The 22,640-nt window shown below is 40.0% G+C and overlaps 2 protein-coding genes across 2 annotated transcripts in view; one reads left to right on the plus strand and one right to left on the minus strand.

Moving 5' to 3' along the window:
* Nucleotides 1–1,223: 1,223 nt before the first annotated feature.
* LOC133639788 (ADP-ribosylation factor-binding protein GGA1-like) lies at nt 1,224–19,847 on the minus strand. The gene is made up of 17 exons (XM_062033391.1): nt 19,764–19,847; nt 18,540–18,624; nt 18,005–18,080; nt 15,415–15,513; nt 13,749–13,872; nt 13,184–13,284; nt 12,232–12,312; nt 11,953–12,090; nt 11,781–11,862; nt 11,574–11,684; nt 11,332–11,475; nt 11,068–11,111; nt 7,334–7,497; nt 4,360–4,565; nt 4,109–4,278; nt 3,930–4,040; nt 1,224–2,364 (listed from the first exon to the last, which is right to left on the minus strand). The coding sequence occupies exons 1-17, from the start codon at nt 19,807–19,809 to the stop codon at nt 2,254–2,256; spliced, it is 1,893 nt and encodes a 630-aa protein (XP_061889375.1). The 5' UTR covers nt 19,810–19,847; the 3' UTR covers nt 1,224–2,253.
* A 37-nt stretch (nt 19,848–19,884) lies between these two features.
* micall1a (MICAL-like 1a) overlaps nt 19,885–22,640 on the plus strand; it is a 37,118-nt gene continuing 34,362 nt past the window's right edge. The window contains exon 1 of the mRNA XM_062033388.1: nt 19,885–20,643. Coding sequence (XP_061889372.1) covers nt 20,498–20,643 — 146 coding nt within the window. The 5' untranslated portion in view covers nt 19,885–20,497. The remainder of the gene's footprint in view (nt 20,644–22,640) is intronic.

A 22,640-nucleotide genomic window follows, 5' to 3' on the forward strand; every position in this document is an offset into this window, starting at 1 on the left:
AGCTTCCATGAAATGCTCAGTCATTCACAAACAAGGATGGGGTGAGGGTCACCACTTTGTCAAGAAATGCGTGAGCAAATTGTCCAACAATTTAAGAACAACATTTCTCAACGAGCTATTGCAAGGACTTATAGGGATTGCACCATCTATGGTCCGTAATATCATCAAAAGGTTCAGAGAATCTGGAGAAATCACTGCACGTAAGCGATGATATTACGGACCTTCGATCCCTCAGGCGGTACTGCATCAAAAAGCGACAGAGCATTTGGTGAACATCGTTTTGTCCTACTAATTTCGGCGGTTCTTGAACTCACCATAGTGTGGACTGACGCAACAGTTTGTTTACATGTACAATCTTCCACTCCTTTGTCTCATTTTGTCCACCAAAAGGTTTATACTGTATGTGAATACACAAAGGTGCGCTTTTTTTATGTTATTGACTCGTTGGAGTGTTAATCAGGCTTATTTGGCAATACATGACTACAAGCTAATCAATGCTAACATGCTATTTAGGCTAGCTGTATGTACATATCGCATCATTATGCCTCATTTGTAGGTATATTTGAGCTCATTTAATTTCCTTTACTTTTATCCTCGTATATAATCTAGTTATGCATTCTCATGATACATTATCTGTATGTAATATTGGCTGCATTTCAGATAGTTGTTTGTGTGCCATGTTGTTCCAGACCACAGCAAACATTACCTAGCTTACCAAAGATTGTAATAAATATATTAAAAGAAGACAGCCTGCCATTTCCTTTAACTTGGACACACATCTATACCTTTGGCCATTAAAAGCCAGTAATTTCCAGGAGTTATCTCACCTGAGTAGCCTCTGGTTTCCAATGTTGTAAAAATGTGTAGAATAAATATTACATTTCAACATTTCTGTCAACGAAGATTTGCTTCAGCCTGTGACACAGTCATTTTGATAGTAGGCTAATATAGACACGTTATGTGTTGCCTTCATTATAAGACTTGTATACGGATTTTTATTTTTTTGCGGCTCCAGACAGATTTGTTTTTTGGTCCAATATGGCTCTTTCTAGTGACGAATACTACTGTAGCATTAATATTTTAGTTGAGCTATTTTTATGCTGAAAAATGCTCAATTCATGCCAAAATTCTGTAGGCTATGCGGGACAAGCGGTTGAAAATGGATGGATGGATGGGATGCTTAAAAACAAACTTTGAAGTAGTTCACAATGATATAACATGGAGCCAGTTGCAACCAGTTTCATTCTTTATTGTCATATCAGGAAAATCTCAGTGGCCAGAGACTCATGCTGTAGGTTATTTCATCACGTGATGTACTTTTTGATGCGGACATTAACATATTACAAGAGATGTACAGTACATATGTATGCACAAAAAAATAAGGACCTTGATCTCAGGCACGTGTGGTAGAATCACAGATCAACAATGTCAACTCAGGACTTAAAAGTGGGGTCCTTCTTTGGGTCAAACATTAATCAAAAAAGGCAGCAAATGAATAAAAATAAACATGTTTCATGTGCAAAAATCAAACAAGTGCATGACAAGTGATATAATTCAGTTGATCCTGAGTGAAATCGGATGTAAAGATTGTGCCAATGCTTTAAAAAAGTGCTGAGACTATAAGAATGAGTAGGATGTCTTCTTCATGGCACCGTAATAACGTGATTCTTTCACCAGCAACACCATTGTTTGCAAATATTAAATCACTGCTGAAAAGCTACAATATTGACGTTAGTGGGAAAATAATTCCTTCAACACTGGCATGCTGGAGTGCAGCATAACAACGTACATTTGATGTAACGGTACGCCAACATGTCTGATTACATGTTCGTCACAATTTTCTGTGATTTCAAGTGATGGCTTCACCTGGAAGGTATCATTAAAATGTGTGTAACTGCACCACTTCCCATGTGATTAAAACACTCGTAAGACTTCAACCATCGCCATTGTCACACGCTTCATGTCTGCTTTGTAAAAACAATAACAGCCTTGATGTACCAATTTATGTTCTATCAAGGATGCATATATTCATTTAAATAAATCAACTTGTTCCCCCAAACGTCCCTGCATGGAAAGAGTTTTGTTTGAGAGAAATGTGACAGGAAAAAGTGGAAAAGACAAACGAAACCCCACAAAGGACAGGAAGGCACCGGGTAGAAACGTAACTGCTCTCTTCCAACAAAGAACTAGTTCAATGGGACGCTTTCAACCCAAATTCAGAAGGAAGCCGTAGATGAAAGGCAGTTCTTCTCACTAAAGGTTCCCCCAGGAGGCTGGGGGCGGGAACTGGTCCACGTCACCCGACTCGTCGTGAGCGTGCTCCCCAAGGTTGAAGGTTAACTTGTAACGCAGACGCACTTTTTCCTGAAACGTGAGACAGAAAAGTGCAGTGAAAAACATCTCAGCCATTATACTTTGCACACATTAAGTTTAAGTTAATACGTCATTAAGTTAATATGAGTTCTCCCCTCCGGAGAACTCAGCGTCCTGTACGGTATTAATTTGTATCTATTTAGTCAGAATTACAGGAGCACTCAGCTGTTTTTAAGGACCCTCTGCAAAAAAAAACTAGTCAAATATCAACTGACAGCATTACAGTGTTTTTTAGACTGCTGCAAAAATGTGAGTCAAGTTTTTTGAACTGAACTCGCAGGCCACCAGTTAAATAGCCCAAAAGCTGAAGAGGGGACTTAAAATGGATCCTGAAGGACCACTATCAGTATAACTAAAGAAATTGAACAAATGACTACTGACTGTATCTGAAGTAAACAAGCTACAGCAACACATTAGTTACGTTAATAACATTACGGTAAAAATTGTAACTGCCAAAAGAGAGGACTTAAAGAGGTGCCTTGAGGCACGCAGTTATGTAAATTACAAGTTTGGACCAGTGTTGCGACTTTTTTTTGTGTGTTATTTAACTAAATAATGACAGTTGAGTAATTATATTTAGTTACCGTATTTTTCAGAGTATAAGTCGCTCCGGAGTATAAGTCGCACCGGCCGAAAATGCATAATAAAGAAGCAAAAAAACATAAGTCGCACTGGAGTATAAATCGCATTTTTTGGGGAAATTTATTTGATAAAACCCAACACCAAGAATAGACATTTGAAAGGCAATTTAAAATAAATAAAGAATAGTGAACAACAGGCTGAATAAGTGTACGTTATATGACACATAAATAACCAACTGAGAACGTGCCTGGTATGTGAACGTAACATATTATGGTAAGAGTCATTCAAATAACTATAACATAGAACATGCTATACGTTTACCAAACAATCTGTCACTCCTAATCGCTAAATCCCATGAAATCTTATACGTCTAATCTCTTACGTGAATGAGCTAAATAATATTATTTGATATTTTACGGTAATGTGTTAATAATTTCACACATAAGTCGCTCCTGAGTATATGTCGCACCCAAACTATGAAAAAATCTGCGACTTATAGTCCGAAAAATACGGTACTTAATTTTCTCCAATTCAACCCTCCATATTTAGCATGCTCAAAGGAAGTAAACCCTACCTAAAGTTGACGGAGTAAAAGGACATTTACGTATTTAGTTTACTTTTTCAAAACAATGTTATAGTGCTATTGATTTAATATGTGGTGTGTATCCCCATTGCAGGGTTAGTGTGTTGTTATGGACGTTGCAGCGCCGTAAGAAGTGGAATAAATGAGAAAACCGCTGTAATGTAATGAGAAAAGGTAAAATGTTGACGCCAATAACACGAAGCTGACATGCAGGCTGTTTTTTTCTTTTAAAAAAAAAGTTTATATTGTATCAGTTTTGATATTAGTGTTATCGGTTCGGACACCCCTGTAGTAGAACAAGAGTACAACATTGTCAACATAAAACTAAGAGGTTGCAAATGTAGGTTCGGGCCCTTTTTAAATTTCACTACATGACATCAGAGAAGCAAACCTTTTGAGGGTTAGCCAGCAGAAGAATCTGTGTGATAGCAACCGGAGGAAGGATAGGATTAAATGCTGGGAGTTCAGTACTCGATGGAGGCTGCAGCTTCACTTTCATTACCTGGGCAACAGAGACACATTATCACCATTTTTCCACTCCTTTGTTACAAGCATACAGCATCAACCTACCTTAGGTACCGCTGCTTGAAAGCGTATGTTAGTGACAGGAATGGGCGCTGAAGACAGCATGGAAATGATCACTACCAAAACGTCTGGCCGTGATGGCGGACAGTCTCGGGCATACGTGAACAAAACGCGTAGGCTGAGTTTGTCAAATACAGTCACTGGTAGCAAGCTGCCTAAAACATTCACCCCAAAAAAAAAACAACATGCTTATTTGGATCTCGCAACACAATCTGGGTGTATCAGTTTCATCTTACTTGGGTGGATTAATTCCAGAGGCACTGTAACGTCAGCTAGGGAGATGTTGTAGGAGCCAGAAGAGCTGTCAGCGTGTACGTACAAAGCCAAGTTGGATGAGGGCGCAGGAGCTGATGGCTGTAGGGTTGGAACAGGTCCAGAGTTACAGTTGGACTTGGTCTGGAGATCTCGTAAGGTCACTCGAGACTGAGGTTGGACTTTATCCCTGCATGTCAACAGGACACAGGTCACAGTCATGGAAGAACAACATCATGTTGATACATACAGAAATGGACAAACTCCAATGAATGCCTTTGCAAATTTGGATCATGAATGATTTTTTTAAACCATTCCTTTTTGAGAGTGGAATGACTACCATTTAAATAAAACAATAATCAAGTATGACATACAGTATACTCTTGAGCAAGTATCACCACAACGTTTTTGGCTATTTAAAGTAGAAATAGCCATCAACATGCTTCTGGCATAATTCTGGGTGGACACTCTTTTTAGCAAATTGGTTGTTTTTATGGCACAGACTGTGCTTGGCAAGTCTTGGCTTTGGGGTTATTAATATTTTGGAGCTGTCAAAATTAACGCCTTAATGCAAATGAATTCATCATTAGTTTTCTGATTTAAAGGGGTCCTATTAGGAAAAACCTACTATTCCTACCTGTTTTCGTGTATTTGGGATCCAATTAAGTCCTGAAAATGTGTACTCAAACGATAGCGGCTGGCGGAGATATTATTGAAACAATTGTTGTCTTCTTCCAAACTTCGTCCAAACGAGCTGATTGGAATTCAAGACTTTAGTGACATATTTTCCCTTGGTTACGACAGCGGCAATCTCCATATATGGTAGAGGTTTACCCGAAGAGCTTTGCGCGGGTCTGCCATTTTTATCTAGTTGTAGTCCAAAGTTAATAAATTCCTTATTTTGGTGGGATGGGAAATATACGACCATCAACATGGATGAACGAGCAAGAATGCCGTGATCACGTGATGGCAATAAACGAACAGACATCTGACTTCATTTTTCCAACTGAGGAAAAAAATGCACTTTAAAATCCTTAATATATATTTAAGTTACATTTTCGCTTACAAGGATGAGTCCATTTTATTTTTTGTTTATTTATTTAGGATAACAAAATGATCTGCCTTCCAACGACAGAACAATGGTAAATAATTCTACAGTAATGATAAATAAAAGCATGATGGGTCTGAGTCTGCCTGCATAAAGCCAAGTATTTTTGAAAGTAAATTAATTGATCTTTTTCTAATGTGTAACACCTTGAGACAAGAATATATCGGTTGACAGTCTAAAAGTAACATGTCTTCCTTCACTCTTATGCACTTTGCGAAAAATCGCAAATCAAATCGCAATCACAATTTGAGAGAAAATTGCAATTACCGTATTTTTCGGACTATAAATCGCAGTTTTTTTCATAGTGCGACTTATACTCAGGAGCGACTTATGTGTGAAATTATTAACACATTACCGTAAAATATCAAATAATATTATTTAGCTCATTCGCGTAAGAGACTAGACCAGGGGTCGGCTACCCGCGGCTCTAGAGCCGCATGCGGCTCTTTAGTGCCGCCCTAGTGGCTCTCTGAAGCTTTTTCAAAAATGTATGAAAAATGGAAAAAGATGAGGGGAAAAAATATATATATTTTGTTTTAATATGGTTTCTGTAGGAGGACAAACATGACACAAACCTCCCTAATTGTTATAAAGCACACTGTTTGTATTAAACATGCCTCACTGATTCGAGTATTTGGCGAGCGCCGTTTTGTCCTACTAATTTTGCCGGTCCTTGAACTCACCTTAGTTTGTTTACATGTATAACTTTCTCCGACTTTCTAGGACGTGTTTTATGCCACTTCTTTTTCTGTCTCATTTTGTCCACCAAACTTTTAACGTTGTGCGTGAATACACAAAGGTGAGTTTTGTTGATGTTATTGACTTGTGTGGAGTGCTAATCAAACATATTTGGTCACTGCATGACTGCAAGCTAATCGATGCTAACATGCTATTTAGGCTAGCTATATGTACATATTGCATCATTATGCCTCATTTGTAGCTATATTTGAGCTCATTTAGTGTCCTTTAAGTCATCTCAATTCAATGTATATCTCATGACACACTATCTGTATGTAATATGGCTTCTAATTTGTTGCGGCTCCAGACAGATTTGTTTTTGTATTTTTGGTCCAATATGGCTCTTTCAACATTTTGGGTTGCCGACCCCTGGACTAGACGTATAAAAGTTCATGGGATTTAGCGATTAGGAGTGACAGATTGTTTGGTAAACTTATAGCATGTTCTATATGTTATAGTTATTTGAATGACTCTTACCATAATATGTTACGTTAACATACCAGGCACGTTCTCAGTTGGTTATTTATGCGTCCTATAACGTACACTTATTCAGCCTGTTGTTCACTATTCTTTATTTATTTTAAATTGCCTTTCAAATGTCTATTCTTGGTGTTGGGTTTTATCAAATAAATTTCCCCAAAAAATGCGACTTATACTCCAGTGCGACTTATATGTTTTTTTCCTTTTTATTATGCATTTTCGGCCGGTGCGATTTATACTCCGGAGCGATTTATACTCCGAAAAATACGGTAGATTTTTTCTCGAAATTATAATTTTAAAAAATGATTGCTTTACTTGTATTTTCCGACAGTGTGACATTAATTGAATGTGTCCTGACTGATGACTAGAAGTATTCAAAAAGGCCATTTCCAAACTGTTGCTACTAAGTTCTATGTTTAGAATTGGTTACGCGCAAGGTAAGGATGATGTCCAACCTCTAACCAATGAAATGTTGTTTTGTCCTAATTATGCATAATGTACAGTATGAGAAAGGATAAGCTTGGTCTGGTATTTTTGGTCTCAAAGTACTACAAAGTGTATAATTCTTGAGTAAACCTAAAAGTTAATACACCAACAATGTACACCACTAATCTCATTCAAATCTCTCTCACCATTTAACTTGCTGGTTCTGTGGAGGTAGGGACTGTTGTAACAATGTCTTCCCCAGCATGTCGAGCTCATCCATGGCTTTGGGTGCCTCTGCTACAGCATGTGGAGTTTGCACTACAGCCGGACGCAACAGTGCAGCTGGAGCGGGGTTTTCTGGGACAGCGGACTGACGGAACGAAACAAAAGGAGGTATACATTTGGTTTAACGTGATTATGTGAAATGAGACAATAGCATTAGCAGTTAATAATTATATCAACTCAGATGTTGATTGTAGCTAAGCTTTACCTTACACTCAGGGCATGTACGCATGAACACGTCTGTCCTTCCAGGATTTTGCTGCCTTTTTTGCGATTGTTGTGGCTTAAAATGCCTGAATTAGTGCTAGCTTTTTCAAGGTGTGGCAAAAGTTGCGATGATTTTAGGCTTTTTTCCAATAACATTGCATCAGAAATTCATAAGCTTTCGATTTTATGCATTTATTCTTAATGTGAGTGTTCTTTGCAATTTTAACCAAAAAAGGCACAAGGTGTCAACAAATCTAACAAACTGTGCTTTATTTACACATAGTGTGAGCATAGTTAAGAAATCAAATAGATAGATAGTAATTAATTGATTCCTTCAGGAGAGTTACCTCAGGAAAATTTAAATTCCAGCAGCAGTATGCAGAATTGAGATCGAATTTAAAAAGTAAATAACGGGGGTATAAATGTAAATAAAATAGAAAATATTACAATAAGAATAAAAATAAAAAGCAACAATAACAATACAAATATAGCAGTAAAAATAAGAATATAACAAGAGAAACTAGGCACTGTTTTTTGTTGCAGTTTATTTCAGTATTGTTATTGATTTCATCCTAGTACCACCCCAGGATGCTTTACTCGTTTTATTATCACAAGATAATGAAACCTAACTAACGAACAGACACTACATGACAGTAAAAACATGTTATCTCCAACGTTCCCTCTAAGGTTCGCGCCTGTGCAATTGCGCACTGCTCAAGCGTCCTCTGCGCACCGCAAATCTATGCCACGCACAAAATCAAATTAAAAAATAAGCGCATAACAATTTTCGACACACGAACACGACAGAGAAAACAGTTTTCGTCATCATTGTTCAAATATTGTAACGTCTGTCGAGACGCTTTGAGGACATGAATTCCATCGATCACTTTACTGAGCAAAACTCTTTATTGTCGGCCATAAACACATCACCAAAACATTAGTAAAAAAAATGAAATCTAGCAAAACTGGTAATTTTCTGCAGTACAAACCAGACCAAAAGCAACTTTGATATATCAACAGCAGCCGCCCGCTCTTTCTCACTTTCGCCAACACATGCACATATGGCACTTAGCCAGTGATGCGTTTACTGCCACACAAAAATTCGGACAACTCCAACACCACACATAAAGTGTCATTCCAGGTCGTTACACTATGATTTACCAATCAAATGTGTGCTTATTCTAGTGTCATTTATTAGGAATCTTAATTTATAAATATTAATCATTAAATGCTGTTAGTATATTAAATAAATACTAATAAAAATATATTTTTTACAAACAGGAAGTTGCAGGAATGTACACATGATCCCCTGCTTACATCTCATTGTGCAACATGTGAATGTTTTAATGGGAACTAAATGCAATGTCTGAAAGGGGTACAAATTATTTCCAAAGCAGGACCTCCACCCAGACAAACAATACAAGTACACAGTTCATGAAAAACAATATTTTTTGTTATTGTCATTGTAAGTGGGCCTAAACACTTATATTAGAAATGGAAATGACTGCTGTCATTTGATTATAATAATAAGAGAATGTTGTCTGTCTATCTGTGTTGGCCCTGCGATGAGGTGGGGACTTGTCCAGGGTGTACCCCGCCTTCCGCCCGAATGCAGCTGAGATAGGCTCCAGCGACCCCGAAAGGGACAAGCAGTAGAAAATGGATGGATGAATGGAGATTGAACTTGTTATTTAGTCAGGTTTGGGACAGGTGTGCCGCTGGTGTAGCCACAGTGTGCACGTCTGATGTTGCTCACATGGGCTCCACTGAATGCTCAGGGAGTTTTTGCCTTTGCTCACACACATGAACAATTAGAGGGAACATTGGTCATCTCAACCTATTGTCAAATTTATGTCTTACAAGATACACCACCAAAGGATACCTTATTGTCCGCTGTCTGCTCTGTTCACCACAAGTCACAGACTTTCTTAGTGTATGTTTCACAGTTGAGAAGTACTTATGTTTCGACACACTGCTGTGGCGTAACTCTGTATATTTACTGTGACTTGTGCGCTTTTATTTTGTAGATCAAACACTGCCGGCAGGAGGTAGTGTTACACAAAGTATTACCAAACGGACTGGATGAGCCAAAATGATTGTGTGGTTGGTGATGAAAGATTTGCATGTGAAATAGTTCTTATCATCTGTTTGAACCCGCTTACACTAACATAATATGGAAAATAAATATGACAATATTTCATATCAAACCGATAGTTTATCCCATTTAGTGACTTTTGTTGGTAAGAGAGAGACAAAGAGATTATCAAAGCATGTTGACATCGCTGTCAATGTACCGTAAACAAGGACGTGAGGATGTGGGTGTGTTACTAAATGTTTAAATTAGGGCTGTCAAAATTAACGAGTTAACTCTTGTGATTAATCACAAAAAATTGTCACATTAATCATGTACACATTTGGATTAATCATGCAATTTATTTTGACCATACGAGCTCTTTTACTTTAAATGCTATACGTCAGTACAAAAATGAGGAAGGAGACTTTAACTGGTGTGCTCGCTAGCAAATTTCACTCCAAAATACACCCTGAAAGAACTTTAGATAAGAATGTTGCCAAGTTTTGTGCAAATAAATGACATGCATTCAGGTAAAATTTTTAAATATGTACCTTGATTACATTCTGACAATGAAATTGCATTTGTGAACAAATATTGGGGTCTTTTCTTAGGATAATTTCAATTATGCAAACAAGTAAACACCTGTGAATAATCATGATTAATCTAAATTCCAAAATGTGATTCATATGATTAAAAAACTATCATTTGACAGCCCTAGTGTATACATTAACCAGAAGACTTAGTGCTGTAGACGTGAACCGGAACAGCTTCTGAGCTATGAGTGTGTAAGAGAGTTTTTATTTTTATTTACTGTCAAAGAACTACACAGTACGAGTTACACAGTCATGCATTATATGCTAATACACAACCTCAATATTTACAAATTCATCATCATAATACAAAAGTATGACAGAACATCACAAAACAGCACATCCACATATAGGGCTGCAGGGCATGTGAGTATGTATGTATTGACTTCTAGGATTCTGACTCTGGCTACATGTTTTTCTTTCCGACAGTGTTAAAGCTTTCTATTAAATGTTTTCAGTTCTGTTTGTGTTTTTATTTCACATGGCAAATCATTCCTAAACTTAATCCTTGTCACTGAGAAACTTGACTGGCCAAATGTGGTTTTACGCCCCCTGCTATACAGTTGCCACCCACCGCTCCCCGTTTGATTTATACTTCTAAATATTAACCAATATTTTTTTCATTGTGTGTCCAAAATGAACTTCCTTCAGGCCTCTTATTGGCTCAACCATTCGAGGTTATAGCACCCCCTGCTGCTTTGGCCTGTACATGACATGTGTGTTTCTGTGTACATGTGACCCAAGTAGAGCATGTTCAAATACTGACTCTAATATGAATACGCATTACCTGTAAAGTGTTCTGATGCTCACAGGAGTCTGCAACATTTAGTCCTAGGAGATCAGAAACAACAATTAAGTTGGAGATATGGCTTGATGGTGTGATTCATTCAACACTTTGGGTTGCAGCAAACTAGTAAACAGCAGGGCTACAACACAGTCAATGAACATAAGACAAAACTGCTGTGCAAATAAAGCTGACTCAATGCATTTTGGCTCTTAAAAGCAGTATTCTAGCTTGATTATACCAGCAAGATGAGGGTTTTGTGCTTACCCACGGACATGAGCTCATCGTCCAGGAGGCTGATGCCCATGTTTTGACACAGGGTGTCTAGGTTGGAGAGTTCTGGGTTAAATGGTGCTTGGTCATCTGGTGCACTTAGTCCTGTCAGGTCTAACAGCGCTGAGCTACTGCTGCCTAATTTCAAATAAAAAACAATGCGCATATCAACGGCTGTTTACACAACGCTTGGTGGATCAGTCAAAATCAAAAAATGGCTAACTAAAGAGAGGTACCTGGTTGTGAAGATGTGTTTATACAATCATTTGTCAGCTTTTCACCCTTTACCAGCTGTCTGTAGAGGTTGATCACTTGTGTCAGGCTATCATTGGCCTGTAAGATATCCGCTGGAAACGCACATATTTATTGGCTTTTTCACCATTCCATTAGAATGTGTCTGTTTTTGTTTCACTACGAGGTCTTTGCCATGCTCGTTCTCTTACCTAAGGCTTCATCATTGTCCACTGTATCACTGGCTAACCGGAATAGTGTGGGTCTCATTTTTTCACAACGCTGGTAAAGATCCTTTTCGGACAAGACAGAAGTTTAATTTAACAAACTACTCACCTCTGTTTGTGTGAATTTTCCGTCTACGTGCTTGAGAGCTTTACCAACCTTAATGAGCTCCTGGTTGCTCTGTGAGCGGTCTTCCTTGCTGTAGCCCTCCAGCAGTTGACACAGCAGGCTGACACTCTCTTTTACCTCCTGAATGGCGTTTACCCGCTTTGACAGCTTCTCTACACGCTTCTGGTCCTACAAGAAGAAAGGGTCATCTCCACAGCATTGTCACAATCACCACTTGTCATGAAATGTATATTAAATAGAAAAATAGAAACCTGCAAAGATGGTGCAGATACAAACGTGACTCAAAACAACAAAGCAACAATGACTCACCTCCTGAACCATCTCCTTAATGAGCTTGTTTGCAGCTTTTAGATCTTCAGGTTGAGAGCTGTTCAATAAGCGAGACAACGTCTACAAAATAGGATAGGACAGCAGAGGGAAAGAGGAAGACAGCTTTGTAAACTGTTTGTCTCTTAACACTTTACAGAGGAGTCAAAAGTTCAGGGGAGGTTTAACAGGTTCATACATTTTGCTTGTGCAATATAGACAATATACTGTAAATGATATACATTTGGCTGATGATAGAGCTTTTAATACTATTATTATATTGTGATAATATATGTTGATGACACATTCTAGCTGTGTGCCGCAAATTTGACATGCGATCTAATGCGTCTCCCATGCACTATAACCAGAGGTGGGTAGCAACGCGCTACATTTACTCCGTTACATCTACTTGAGTAACTTTTGGGGTAAATTGTACTTCAAAGAGTAGTTTTAATGCAACATACTTCGACTTGAGTATATTTATAGAGAAGAAACGCTACTTTTACTCCGCTCCATTTATCTACATTCAGCTCGCTACTCGCTACTGATTTTTATCGATCTGTTAATGCACGCTTTTTTTGTTTTGGTTTGTCAGACAGACCTTCAAAGTAGGATCTATCGCATGCCTGCGTTTCACCAATCAAATACAGTCACTGGTGACGTTTGACTCCGTTACACCAATCAAACAGAGCCAGGCGGTCACATGAATAAGTGCTTATTACATTTTAACAGACATGTAGATACAACCATGTTACAACAGAAAGCAATGGCTTGTACAGCCCTTTGAGACACTAGTGATTTAGGGCTATATAAATAAACGATTGATTGATTGATTGAATATGAATCGTAATATAGATTTAGGGCCATATTGTCCATCCCTATCATATAACACTTGTTCTTTTTCTTCAAGCTTATTCTTTAAATGTTGTATTTTATCCGGAGGCCTGTTACATACCTTGGACTTCTCTTCATCCTCAAAGATGGCACTTTTGATTCTGGGTGGTGGGAGTGGAAGGAGCTTGTCGTCAGGAAGTATTGGATCCTGCTTGACAATACCTGGAAGAGAACAAGGACGCATATCAGCCATAGTTGAATAAACATTTTCCATCAGCAGGGTTTCTGCACAAAAACAGGGTCTGCTCTGACCCTCTTTGCACACCCACTCCAATTCAGTGATAGTGTTTTCAACACTTTTACACAGCAGCCTTAAATGCTGCTGTTATCAGTGACATAGTAGGTTATATTGTACGTTTGTAGGAGGTTATTTGAAGTGCTTAGTGTTAGATATATATTGTTGAGCTAAGAAGCTTCAAATAAGGAAAGCTTAGAACAGGGGTCATGCTTTTGGCTCACCATTAATTAAAAGGAGAACTGTTATGAAAGCAGAAACTACAGGTTTAAACTAAAACATGGCGTCTTCCCCAACTTTGAAAATAAGTTGGGTATCCTAGAAGGCTGACAACTTCAGCTTGTCGGTTACCGATGTTCTCAAGTTGGACATACTTCTCTGAAGGACTCACCTTGTTTCTTCAACATCTGATACGCATCAGCTATCTTGGTCTCATGTGGGAGTTTCACCGTCCAGCTGAACATCATTTCTTGAACCTTCGTCTTCACTGGCTCTGGAGCACGAGCTCCCAAATACTGCAAAGATTGTTTGGAAAAAGTTATACTGCTGTTCGAAAGTTCAGTTATGCACTAAACACTAGTTAGACCTAATGCAAAGCAGCAGATTTATTACAACATGTGTCCAATGTAGCCTAGAAGTATGTAGCAATGTCCGTTGTGCAAAAACTCACAAATGTTCCCAAGTAAAATAATTATCTTTGCATTTTGTTTGGACAGCACTGCAATGTGGGTCCCACAGAACTGAATCTATTTGTGGTGCTGGGTTGGGAGTGTAGATGACCTGGTCAACTAATTTGTATATTAATGTCTACATAAAAAAAGTTATATAGTGGAACCTTGATTTACGAACCCCTCTATTAGCAAACTTTTCGATTTACGAATCTTTAGATCGGGTCAAATATGCCTCTGTGGGCGAATCATGTCTCTGTGTGTGAACGCTTCATTCACTCATTTTGTGTCCCGCTGGCAGCCATTTTGGGCTTACTCGTATTGAAGAGCTTGAGGAAGCCTGTTTTGTACCACAACAAGCTTTTAGTTATGATGAGAACATACTATTCTGGAAAAAGATGCCAAAGGAGAAGAGTACTCCTTGTTCAGCAGTGCCTTTTCCAAAAGCTCGCACACAAACACGGCCGATATAGTTTTTGATTTCCAGCCTTGTGAACGATTATGTAGCCCGTAGCCTAGCTGACTGCTCCCCCCGACCCTTCTCCTTTCGCCTGCTCCTTTCTCTCCTCTCGTCAGCTGCTCCTTTGCTGATGTTAATGTACAGCAAGTGGATTTAAATTTTTAAAATGTTTATGACTGTAGCAATATGGTTGTTAAAATTAAGGATTTTTGTGACTTCTGATTGTTTGCGAGGGCACCAAAGGGACTTCTGTGTGTGTGCGCATGTGTTGGCACAGCGCATACAGCACAGTTTAGCTTGTCATTGTTGTTGTTTTGGTTTCTTAATAAAAAGATAGTTAATTAGTCACCTCTTTGTTATATTTGTTTGATGTATAGTACTGTATAACGTGTTATATTGTGTTCAAGTGTACAAACCTTTACTAAAATATGGACTTTTGTCAACTCCTTATGTGTCATTGCTTATTAGTACCAACATTTCTGCTTGTTCTCATCACTTGACGCCTTTTGCTTATTTTTCTCATTTTGAATGGGATGTTTTTGTTTTTAATTTTTACAATTTTTACAATCAATCAATCAATGTGCTACGGAGGACGGGCCCATAAAAAAAAATCCACCTTGGTCAAAAGGCACCCGGGTCACACTTAGGACCCCTGGGTTTAAGTACTTTACCAGGAAGCCCAAATGTTACTATTACTAACAATGGAACACTGTCTTCAAGCTCTGGATCTCCACTCTCGCGTCAAGTACAGGCCGCCACAAATAAATTATTTTATGTGAAACATTACAAGGTCAGGTTTAGATATGAGCTATGTCAAACATTTGACCTGAATTTATATGAATTGGGTATGTCACTTTCCTATTGGTATTGTTATTGATCTATTGATGAAGCCAAACTACCATTTTTTAACTGTATTCAGCAATTATTACCTTCGGTGAGACCACTTTTATGAGCTCATTGAGGAAGCGAAACTTTCCCACTTCATTGTGAAACTCCTTCCCACAGTTCTTCATACATGTTTCCAAAACCTAGGGATCAACCAAAAAAATGTTAGTACAATGTGTGTTAAAATAGATAATTAGGTTAAAGTGGTCAAACTATTATTTTTTTCTACATTTAAAATACTTCCTTGTGGTCTACATAACATGAATGGGTGGTTATTTGGTCAAAATGTTGCATTTCTGACTGTCTCTTCAGAATGTGCCTTTTTAATTGTTTAGAGGTCTCTTTTAAATCACACATAGTCTTTCCTGCACAGGTTATGTACATTTCTTTATATAAATAGGATTCTATTTCTATTTCCAATTGCACAGGTTTAATTTGTAATTTGTTTATTTGTAATCATATAGGGGAACTTCTAAATCATGTTTCAAGTTTATTATTTACGGAAGGGAGTCCGCATGTCTTGTAATACTGCAACTAAAGGCCCTGGATTTTCCTCGGGATCAATGAAGTACCTATCTACGGCATTTATCATCTCTTTGTTGTGGGCGTTCTTATTTACATTACAATGTCAGGTTTATATGTCAAACATTTGACCTTGGCCCTCCTACAGGCCAAGCCCCCTTCGACTGCGTCCCCACACAGTCAGCCATGTTAAAGTTTTTACCGCTTCCATATCAAGTCTACTGACAGATATAAGTTACATCTATATGCTACTTTTGATAAAAATGGCAACAGCAGAGGATTTTAGCATGCATGTACATGAACAAGGCAGTCTGCCCAGCAAACAAGAGGACAGAGAAAAAGAATGAACTTATTGACAACAAGTTTGGACAACATACTAATAAATAAGGGTGGACTCACGCAAATCTCTTAGGCTATGTCTACACTAAGCCGGATAACCCCTTAAACGAATAATTATTTAGCCTAAGCATCGTGTCAGCCACACTAAACCATCGTTTAAGGTAACCCTCCTTGGATAATTTTTGACACGTAAGTGCGCCGTGTATTTCTTGAATCTCCGGCTCTTAGCTTTGTATGGACTCATTGATCGCTTATGAACTGAGTTCGGAGAGGAAGTAATGCCAGAAAGACCGAGCCCCACACAGGAAGTGACATCAGAAAGAACACGCAACAGCCAGCATCATAACAACCCGTTCGGTAACTCGGCGGCAACCACTAGAAAGATGGAGGCGAGTCATCCAGTCATGCCCGTGTTTCATCTTCTTGTACTTGTACAGGCGCTTTTGGAAATCACACATGAATACCTTAAGAGTAGGAAATGCAGCTATTTCGGATACAACACTTCTCAGACGGCAACACAGCAATGCTGAGCGACGGTTTTGGATAAAGCCTGGAAGTACGATAGCCTGGTGGGATATGTTTGTCACAGAGTGTGTTGTGTCAGAGGAACGGCAAGAGAACTTTCGAATGTCCAGGTCAGCTGTGATTTTACTTAGTGAAAGTCGAAGGAGAGACAACGAAAATGCAGGCTCCCGTGGACAAGGGAAGACAACGAAAAATAGCGAATGCATTTGGACTGGCAAAGCAGACTGTCAGTTATTGTCTGCGATGTATGTCGAGCGATTACTCAACGTCTAGTTCTGTACTCCATAACTATTGTGAAGCCATGAAGTGGTTGCGGCCGTCAAGTACGACCGCCAATTTTAGCCTACAAGCACAGTGTCCTTCCTGTTGGTTGTTGTAAAACGTTCTTTATCACATTGTTTACTTCCACACATCCATTAAATACATGATTCATGTATGATGGCTCAGGTGTGATTCACTACAATAGTCTAACAGCTGCTGATGGTGAGGCAAGCAAGGTTTACTGTTAAATGAAATGTGGCAATAGTCTACATTGAAACACAGTATAAGAAAACATTTCCAGGTCAGAGGTGACTATTTTTTTCACGCATGCGTACTAGGTCGCGTTGCGCCTGCGGACGGCGGGGGTCTTAAACGGTGGCATTGTTGTGTGTGGACACGGATAAGGTTAGGTGGGACTTACCCTGGATAACTTTATCTGGCTTAGTGTAGACGGGACGGCGTGGCGCAGTTGGGAGAGTGGCCATGCCAGCAACCTGCAATCCCCACCTTCTACCAACCTAGTCACGTCCATTGTGTCCTTGAGCAAGACACTTCACCCTTGCTCCTGATGGGTTGTGGTTAGGGCCTTGCATGGCAGCTCCCACTATCAGTGTGTGAATGGGTGAATGTGGAAATAGTGTCAAAGCGCTTTGAGTACCTTGAAGGTAGAAAAGCGCTATACAAGTATAACCCATTTACCATAGTGTAGAAGGATTCTTAGGGTAAACTCTACCATGTATGGAGATACTGTATCCGCTGACGCAACTATAGCAAAATACGTCACTAATGTCTCAAATTCTATGAAGCATGTTTTGAAGAAGGCAGAAGTGTTGTATTTAATATCTCTGACATGCCTCCATGGTTTAAATTAAACATTTCAGGTGTTACGGGGATCCCAAATGAACAAAAACAGGGGCCAACAGGTAATAAAATTTGGTTTTGAATATTATAACCCATTTAAGTCAATACAGAAAGGCTAGCTCTTACCACAAGCGCTTGCATGGCCTCCCATTCCTGCGGAGACTGGATTTTGTGGGCCAGAAGTCTGGTAGCAATCTGGGGCCTGTGAGGTGTGATGATGTGAATACACACATACATGATTCAGAAAATTGTCAAATACCACATTCTTTAGTGCACATTTTGGAACCATTATGTTTTCATGATTAACCTATGAGGCACATGTTTTATCAAAGCAAAACCGGTAGAAACTGATAACTTGAATCAACTGGGGACGGCGTGGTGCGGTTGGGAGAGTGGCCGTGCCAGCAACCTAAAGGGTTCCTGGTTCGATCCCCATCTTCTACCAACCTAGTCACGTCCGTTGTGTCCTTGAGCAAGACACTTCACCCTTGCTCCTGATGGGTCGTGGTTAGCGCCTTGCATGGCAGATCCTGCCATCAGTGTGTGAATGGGTGAATGTGGAAATAGTGTCATAGCGCTTTGAGTACCTTGAAGGTAGAAAAGCGCTATACAAGTATAACCCACGTACAATTTAATTGTTATTAAGTAACATATTATTCACCCTTCTGGTTCTTTGTTGAGCTGCTCACAGAAAACCTTGATATTTTCCCAATCAGTCTCCTTATTCAGAGGATTGGTGGCCTTGTCTGTAAAAAAAACAAAAAAAAACATTAAGCCATATAAACCTTTTTTGTTGTTCAACCTTAAAGTCATACAGCAACAGTGAAACTGCTGTTGTTTGTAATTTCTTGGAATATGCTTGTTAGTTTGGGCAGCACGGTGGTAGAGGGGTTAGTGCCATCTGCCTCACAATACGAAGGTCCTGGGTTCGATCCTGCACTCGGGATCTTTCTGTGTGGAGTTTGCATTGTTGCCCCCGTGACTCCCACCTCCAAAGGTTGATTGATTGATTGAAACTTGTATTAGTAGATTGCACAGTGCAATACATATACCGTACAATTGACCACTAAATGGTAACATCCGATTAAGTTTTTCAACTTGTATAAGTCGGGGTCCATTGATTCATGATACAGATATATACTATCATCATAATACAGTCATCACACAAGATAATCATCAGAGTATATACATTGAAATATTTTAATTATTTACTATCCGGGGTGTGGGATGTGGAGGGGGGGGGGGGGGTAGGTGTGGTTGATATCAACACTTCAGTCATCAACAATTGCATGGGGTAGGTGTGGTTGATATCAACACTTCAGTCATCAACAATTGCATCATCAGAGAAATGGACATTTGAACAGTGTAGGACTGACTTGGTAGGATATGTAAAGCATAGCAACACTAAATTGCCCCTAGTGTGTGAATGTTGTCTGTCTATCTGTGTTGGCCTTGCGATGAGGTGGCAACTTGTCCAGGGTGTACCCTGCCTTCCACCCGAATGCAGCTGAGATAGGGACCCCAAACGGGACAAGCGGTAGTTAATGGATGGATGGAAGCTTGTTAGTTTAGTGATTTCGAAAGCAGTTTGACAAGTATGCAGAATGTGACAGCATATTTAGGTTGAGGCAGGCAGGTTGGATTCCACTGAACTGGCGTGGAGGAAAGACAAAGTCGAAATAATGTGATCAAATCTGAATAACAATGTAAAATGCTCGCAAAACAATGCAACTCATAAAAGCCACTGAGTATGTATGTATAATCCCCGATCGCAGTTTTCATGACATTCGCTAAAAAAATTGAGGATTCTAGTAAAAACTATACGCTTTAAATGTCACCTCTCTAGGTTTGTCGCTAAATAATTGCTGTTGTTGTAACGACTTACTGATACGCGACTGTAGGCTCTCCTCATCGAGAGGCGCCGCCGCCATCTTTAGGGAATTCCAAACAAGAGGTCAAATATCGCGTGGTTTTGTAATATCGCGTTAACATCCCTTTGGGGCGTGTGTGTTCTCAAGTCTTGCCTCTGTAGCGCCACGGGAGTCAAAACGACGGCGTGACATTGTGGAGGTTACAGGCGTGGACGCAGGACGACGCTCCGAGATGGAAGCCGTGTTGGTCGGCCGGGATTTGGGTTTTTAACGGCGTATATCGCGTGGATTACAACATACCTGTCTTTGGTATCCTGCCTGTCACAGGGCACACAGTACAAAGAGACACAGACGTGTTGCGGTCCACACCTCAAACCGGGAAGGGGCTGCTACGTCTGCGTGGATGGAAGCAGGGTTATCATTTTCCACCCCGACACAGAACAACATAAAAAGTCTTTTTTTTAAAGAAGCAAAGTAGTACGCAGCTAGCTTGCTAGCAAAGTTGGCTACTCTAAGAACTTTAGGGGCAAGCCTGTAATTAGCAACGCTGTGGTTTTCCAGCTGATGTCGCTGGTCAAAGTTCCGTTTATAGATATCGTTCTTGTCCGACTGACCAAGGAGAGATAGCCCATGGGACCGCGAAGAAGTTTATACTCGGAAAAAGTTGGCTAATATTTGGCTAGCTCGCGAAGCGTCGTGTTAGTACGTGGTTGAAAAGTGACGCGGGGGTCCTCGCCGACGTGAAGTGATGATGGGGTCGCTGAAGGCTCTACAGGAGTGGTGTCGGATCCAGTGCGAAAACTACCAAGATGTGGACATTAGGGACATGTCTAGGTCTTTCCGGGACGGCTTGGCGTTCTGTGCCATAATACATCGCTACAGGCCGGAGTTGATGTAAGTACTGTAACTCTTAACTCGCATATTGCTGTGCTAATGTTGTTGTGATTGATGGAAGATGATACTGACAACTGTGTTCATTTGCAAGGTTGAATGGAACAGACAACACAGTTTTTTTTGTTTGTTTATTGTTATTATTAATACATCAACATAAAAAACACAAGATACACTTACAGTTCAATCAATCAATGTTTATTTATACAGCCCTAAATCACAAGCTCTCCAGAAACACCAAAATCAGAATCTTCAATACAAATGTAAAATCTGTTCTTCTTTATGGCTGTGAAGTCTGGAAAACCACCAAATCAATCATTCATAAACTATAAGTGTTTATTAACAACTGTCTCAGGTACATACTGAGGATTTGGTGGCCCAACAAGATATCAAATGTAGACCTGTGGAGACGCATGGACCAAGAGCAAATTCAAAATGAAATCAAACGCATGAACCAAGAGCAAATTCAAAATGAAATCAAAAGCAGAAAGTGGGGATGGATCGGCCATACAATTAGGAAGGATCCGAGAAACCTAGCAAGACAAGCCCTGGACTATAACCCTCAAGGCAAGAGGAAGCCAGGGAGACCAAAACTCAACTGGAGGCGGTCCACTCTTGATGAACTGACCAAGATGGGGATCTCCTGGCAAGAAGCGAAGACCATCGCACAGAAGAGAGTGAGGTGGAGATCCATGGTAGACGCCCTATGCTCCCAAGGGGGCCAAGAGGATTAAAGAAAAAAAAAGAAAAATCACAAGTGTCTCAAAGGGCTGCACAAGCCACAACGACATCCTCGGTACAGAGCCCACATAAGGGCAAGGAAAAACTCACCCCAGTGGGACGTCGATGTGAATGACTATGAGAAACCTTGAAGAGGACCGCATATGTGGGTAACCCCCCGCCCCTCTAGGGGAGACCAGATGCAATGGATGTCGAGTGGGTCTGACATAATATTGTGAAAGTCCAGTCCATAGTGGATCAACACATCAGCGAAAGTCCAGTCCACAGTGGATCCAACACAACAGTGAGAGTCCAGTCCATAGTGGGGCCAGCAGGAAACCATCCCGAGCGGAGACGGGTCAGCAGCGCAGAGATGTCCCCAACCGATGCACAGGCGAGCGGTCCACCCCGGGTCCCGACTCTGGACAGCCAGCACTTCATCCATGAGCACCGTACCTGTGTAACCCCCCCTCCACAAGGGAGAGGGGGGCAGAGGAGAAAAGAAAAGAAACGGCAGATCAACTGGTCTAAAAGGGGGTCTATTTAAAGGCTAGAGTATACAAATGAGTTTTATAATGGGACTTAAATGTTTCGTGTACGAGACAGTAGTGCACCAACCCAAACACCCTCACTCCCTCCACCCCCATTTACACACATTTTCACTCATTCATTCATATTCTGGTTCCTACAACATATAGTTAAAAAAGTAAAGTTAAAGTACCAATGATTGTCACACACACACTAGGTGTGGTGAAATGTGTCCTCTGCATTTGACCCATCCCCTTGATCACCCCCTGAGAGGTGAGGGGAGCAGTGAGCAGCAGCGGTGGCCATGCCCGGGAATAATTTTGGTGATTTAACCCCCAATTCCAACCCTTGATTCCAACCCACTCAGTGGCCTTGTGGTTAGAGCAGTGGTTCTTAACCTGAGTTCGGTCGAACCCTAGGGGTTCAGCGGAGCCTCCGCCACGGAGGTAAAGACACATCCAACTTATCGTGTAGATAAAAACTTCTCCCTATTGGCGTATTATGGATACCCCCAAACAATGTTCAACAATCTAATTTTCCATCTGATATGCAGGTTGTTTGATTGATCGATTGAAACTTTTACTAGCGGATTGCAAAGGAAGAGAATACATTATATGAAACAGTACAGTTTACACAGTACAGTACATATTCCGTACAATTGACCACTAAATGGTAACACCCGAATAAGTTTTTCAACTTGTTTAAGTCGGGGTCCACGTTAATCAATTCATGGTAATGTGTGTAAGGTGTGT

The sequence above is a fragment of the Entelurus aequoreus genome, linkage group LG22 (genome assembly GCF_033978785.1).
Source record: "Entelurus aequoreus isolate RoL-2023_Sb linkage group LG22, RoL_Eaeq_v1.1, whole genome shotgun sequence".
In the NCBI taxonomy this organism is placed as follows: domain Eukaryota; kingdom Metazoa; phylum Chordata; class Actinopteri; order Syngnathiformes; family Syngnathidae; genus Entelurus; species Entelurus aequoreus.

What these genes read in the sequence shown, in the direction of transcription:
- LOC133639788 (XM_062033391.1), bottom strand. Translation starts at nt 19,809, where the DNA reads ATGGCGGCGGCGCCTCTCGATGAGGAGAGCCTACAGTCGCGTATCA. An exon ending in AGGCCATGCAAGCGCTTGTG is followed by an intron (nt 15,514 to 18,004) that starts GTAAGAGCTAGC and finishes GTTGATCCCTAG; the next exon opens with GTTTTGGAAACATGTATGAA. An exon ending in TTAAGGAGATGGTTCAGGAG is followed by an intron (nt 12,091 to 12,231) that starts GTGAGTCATTGT and finishes TTCTTCTTGTAG; the next exon opens with GACCAGAAGCGTGTAGAGAA.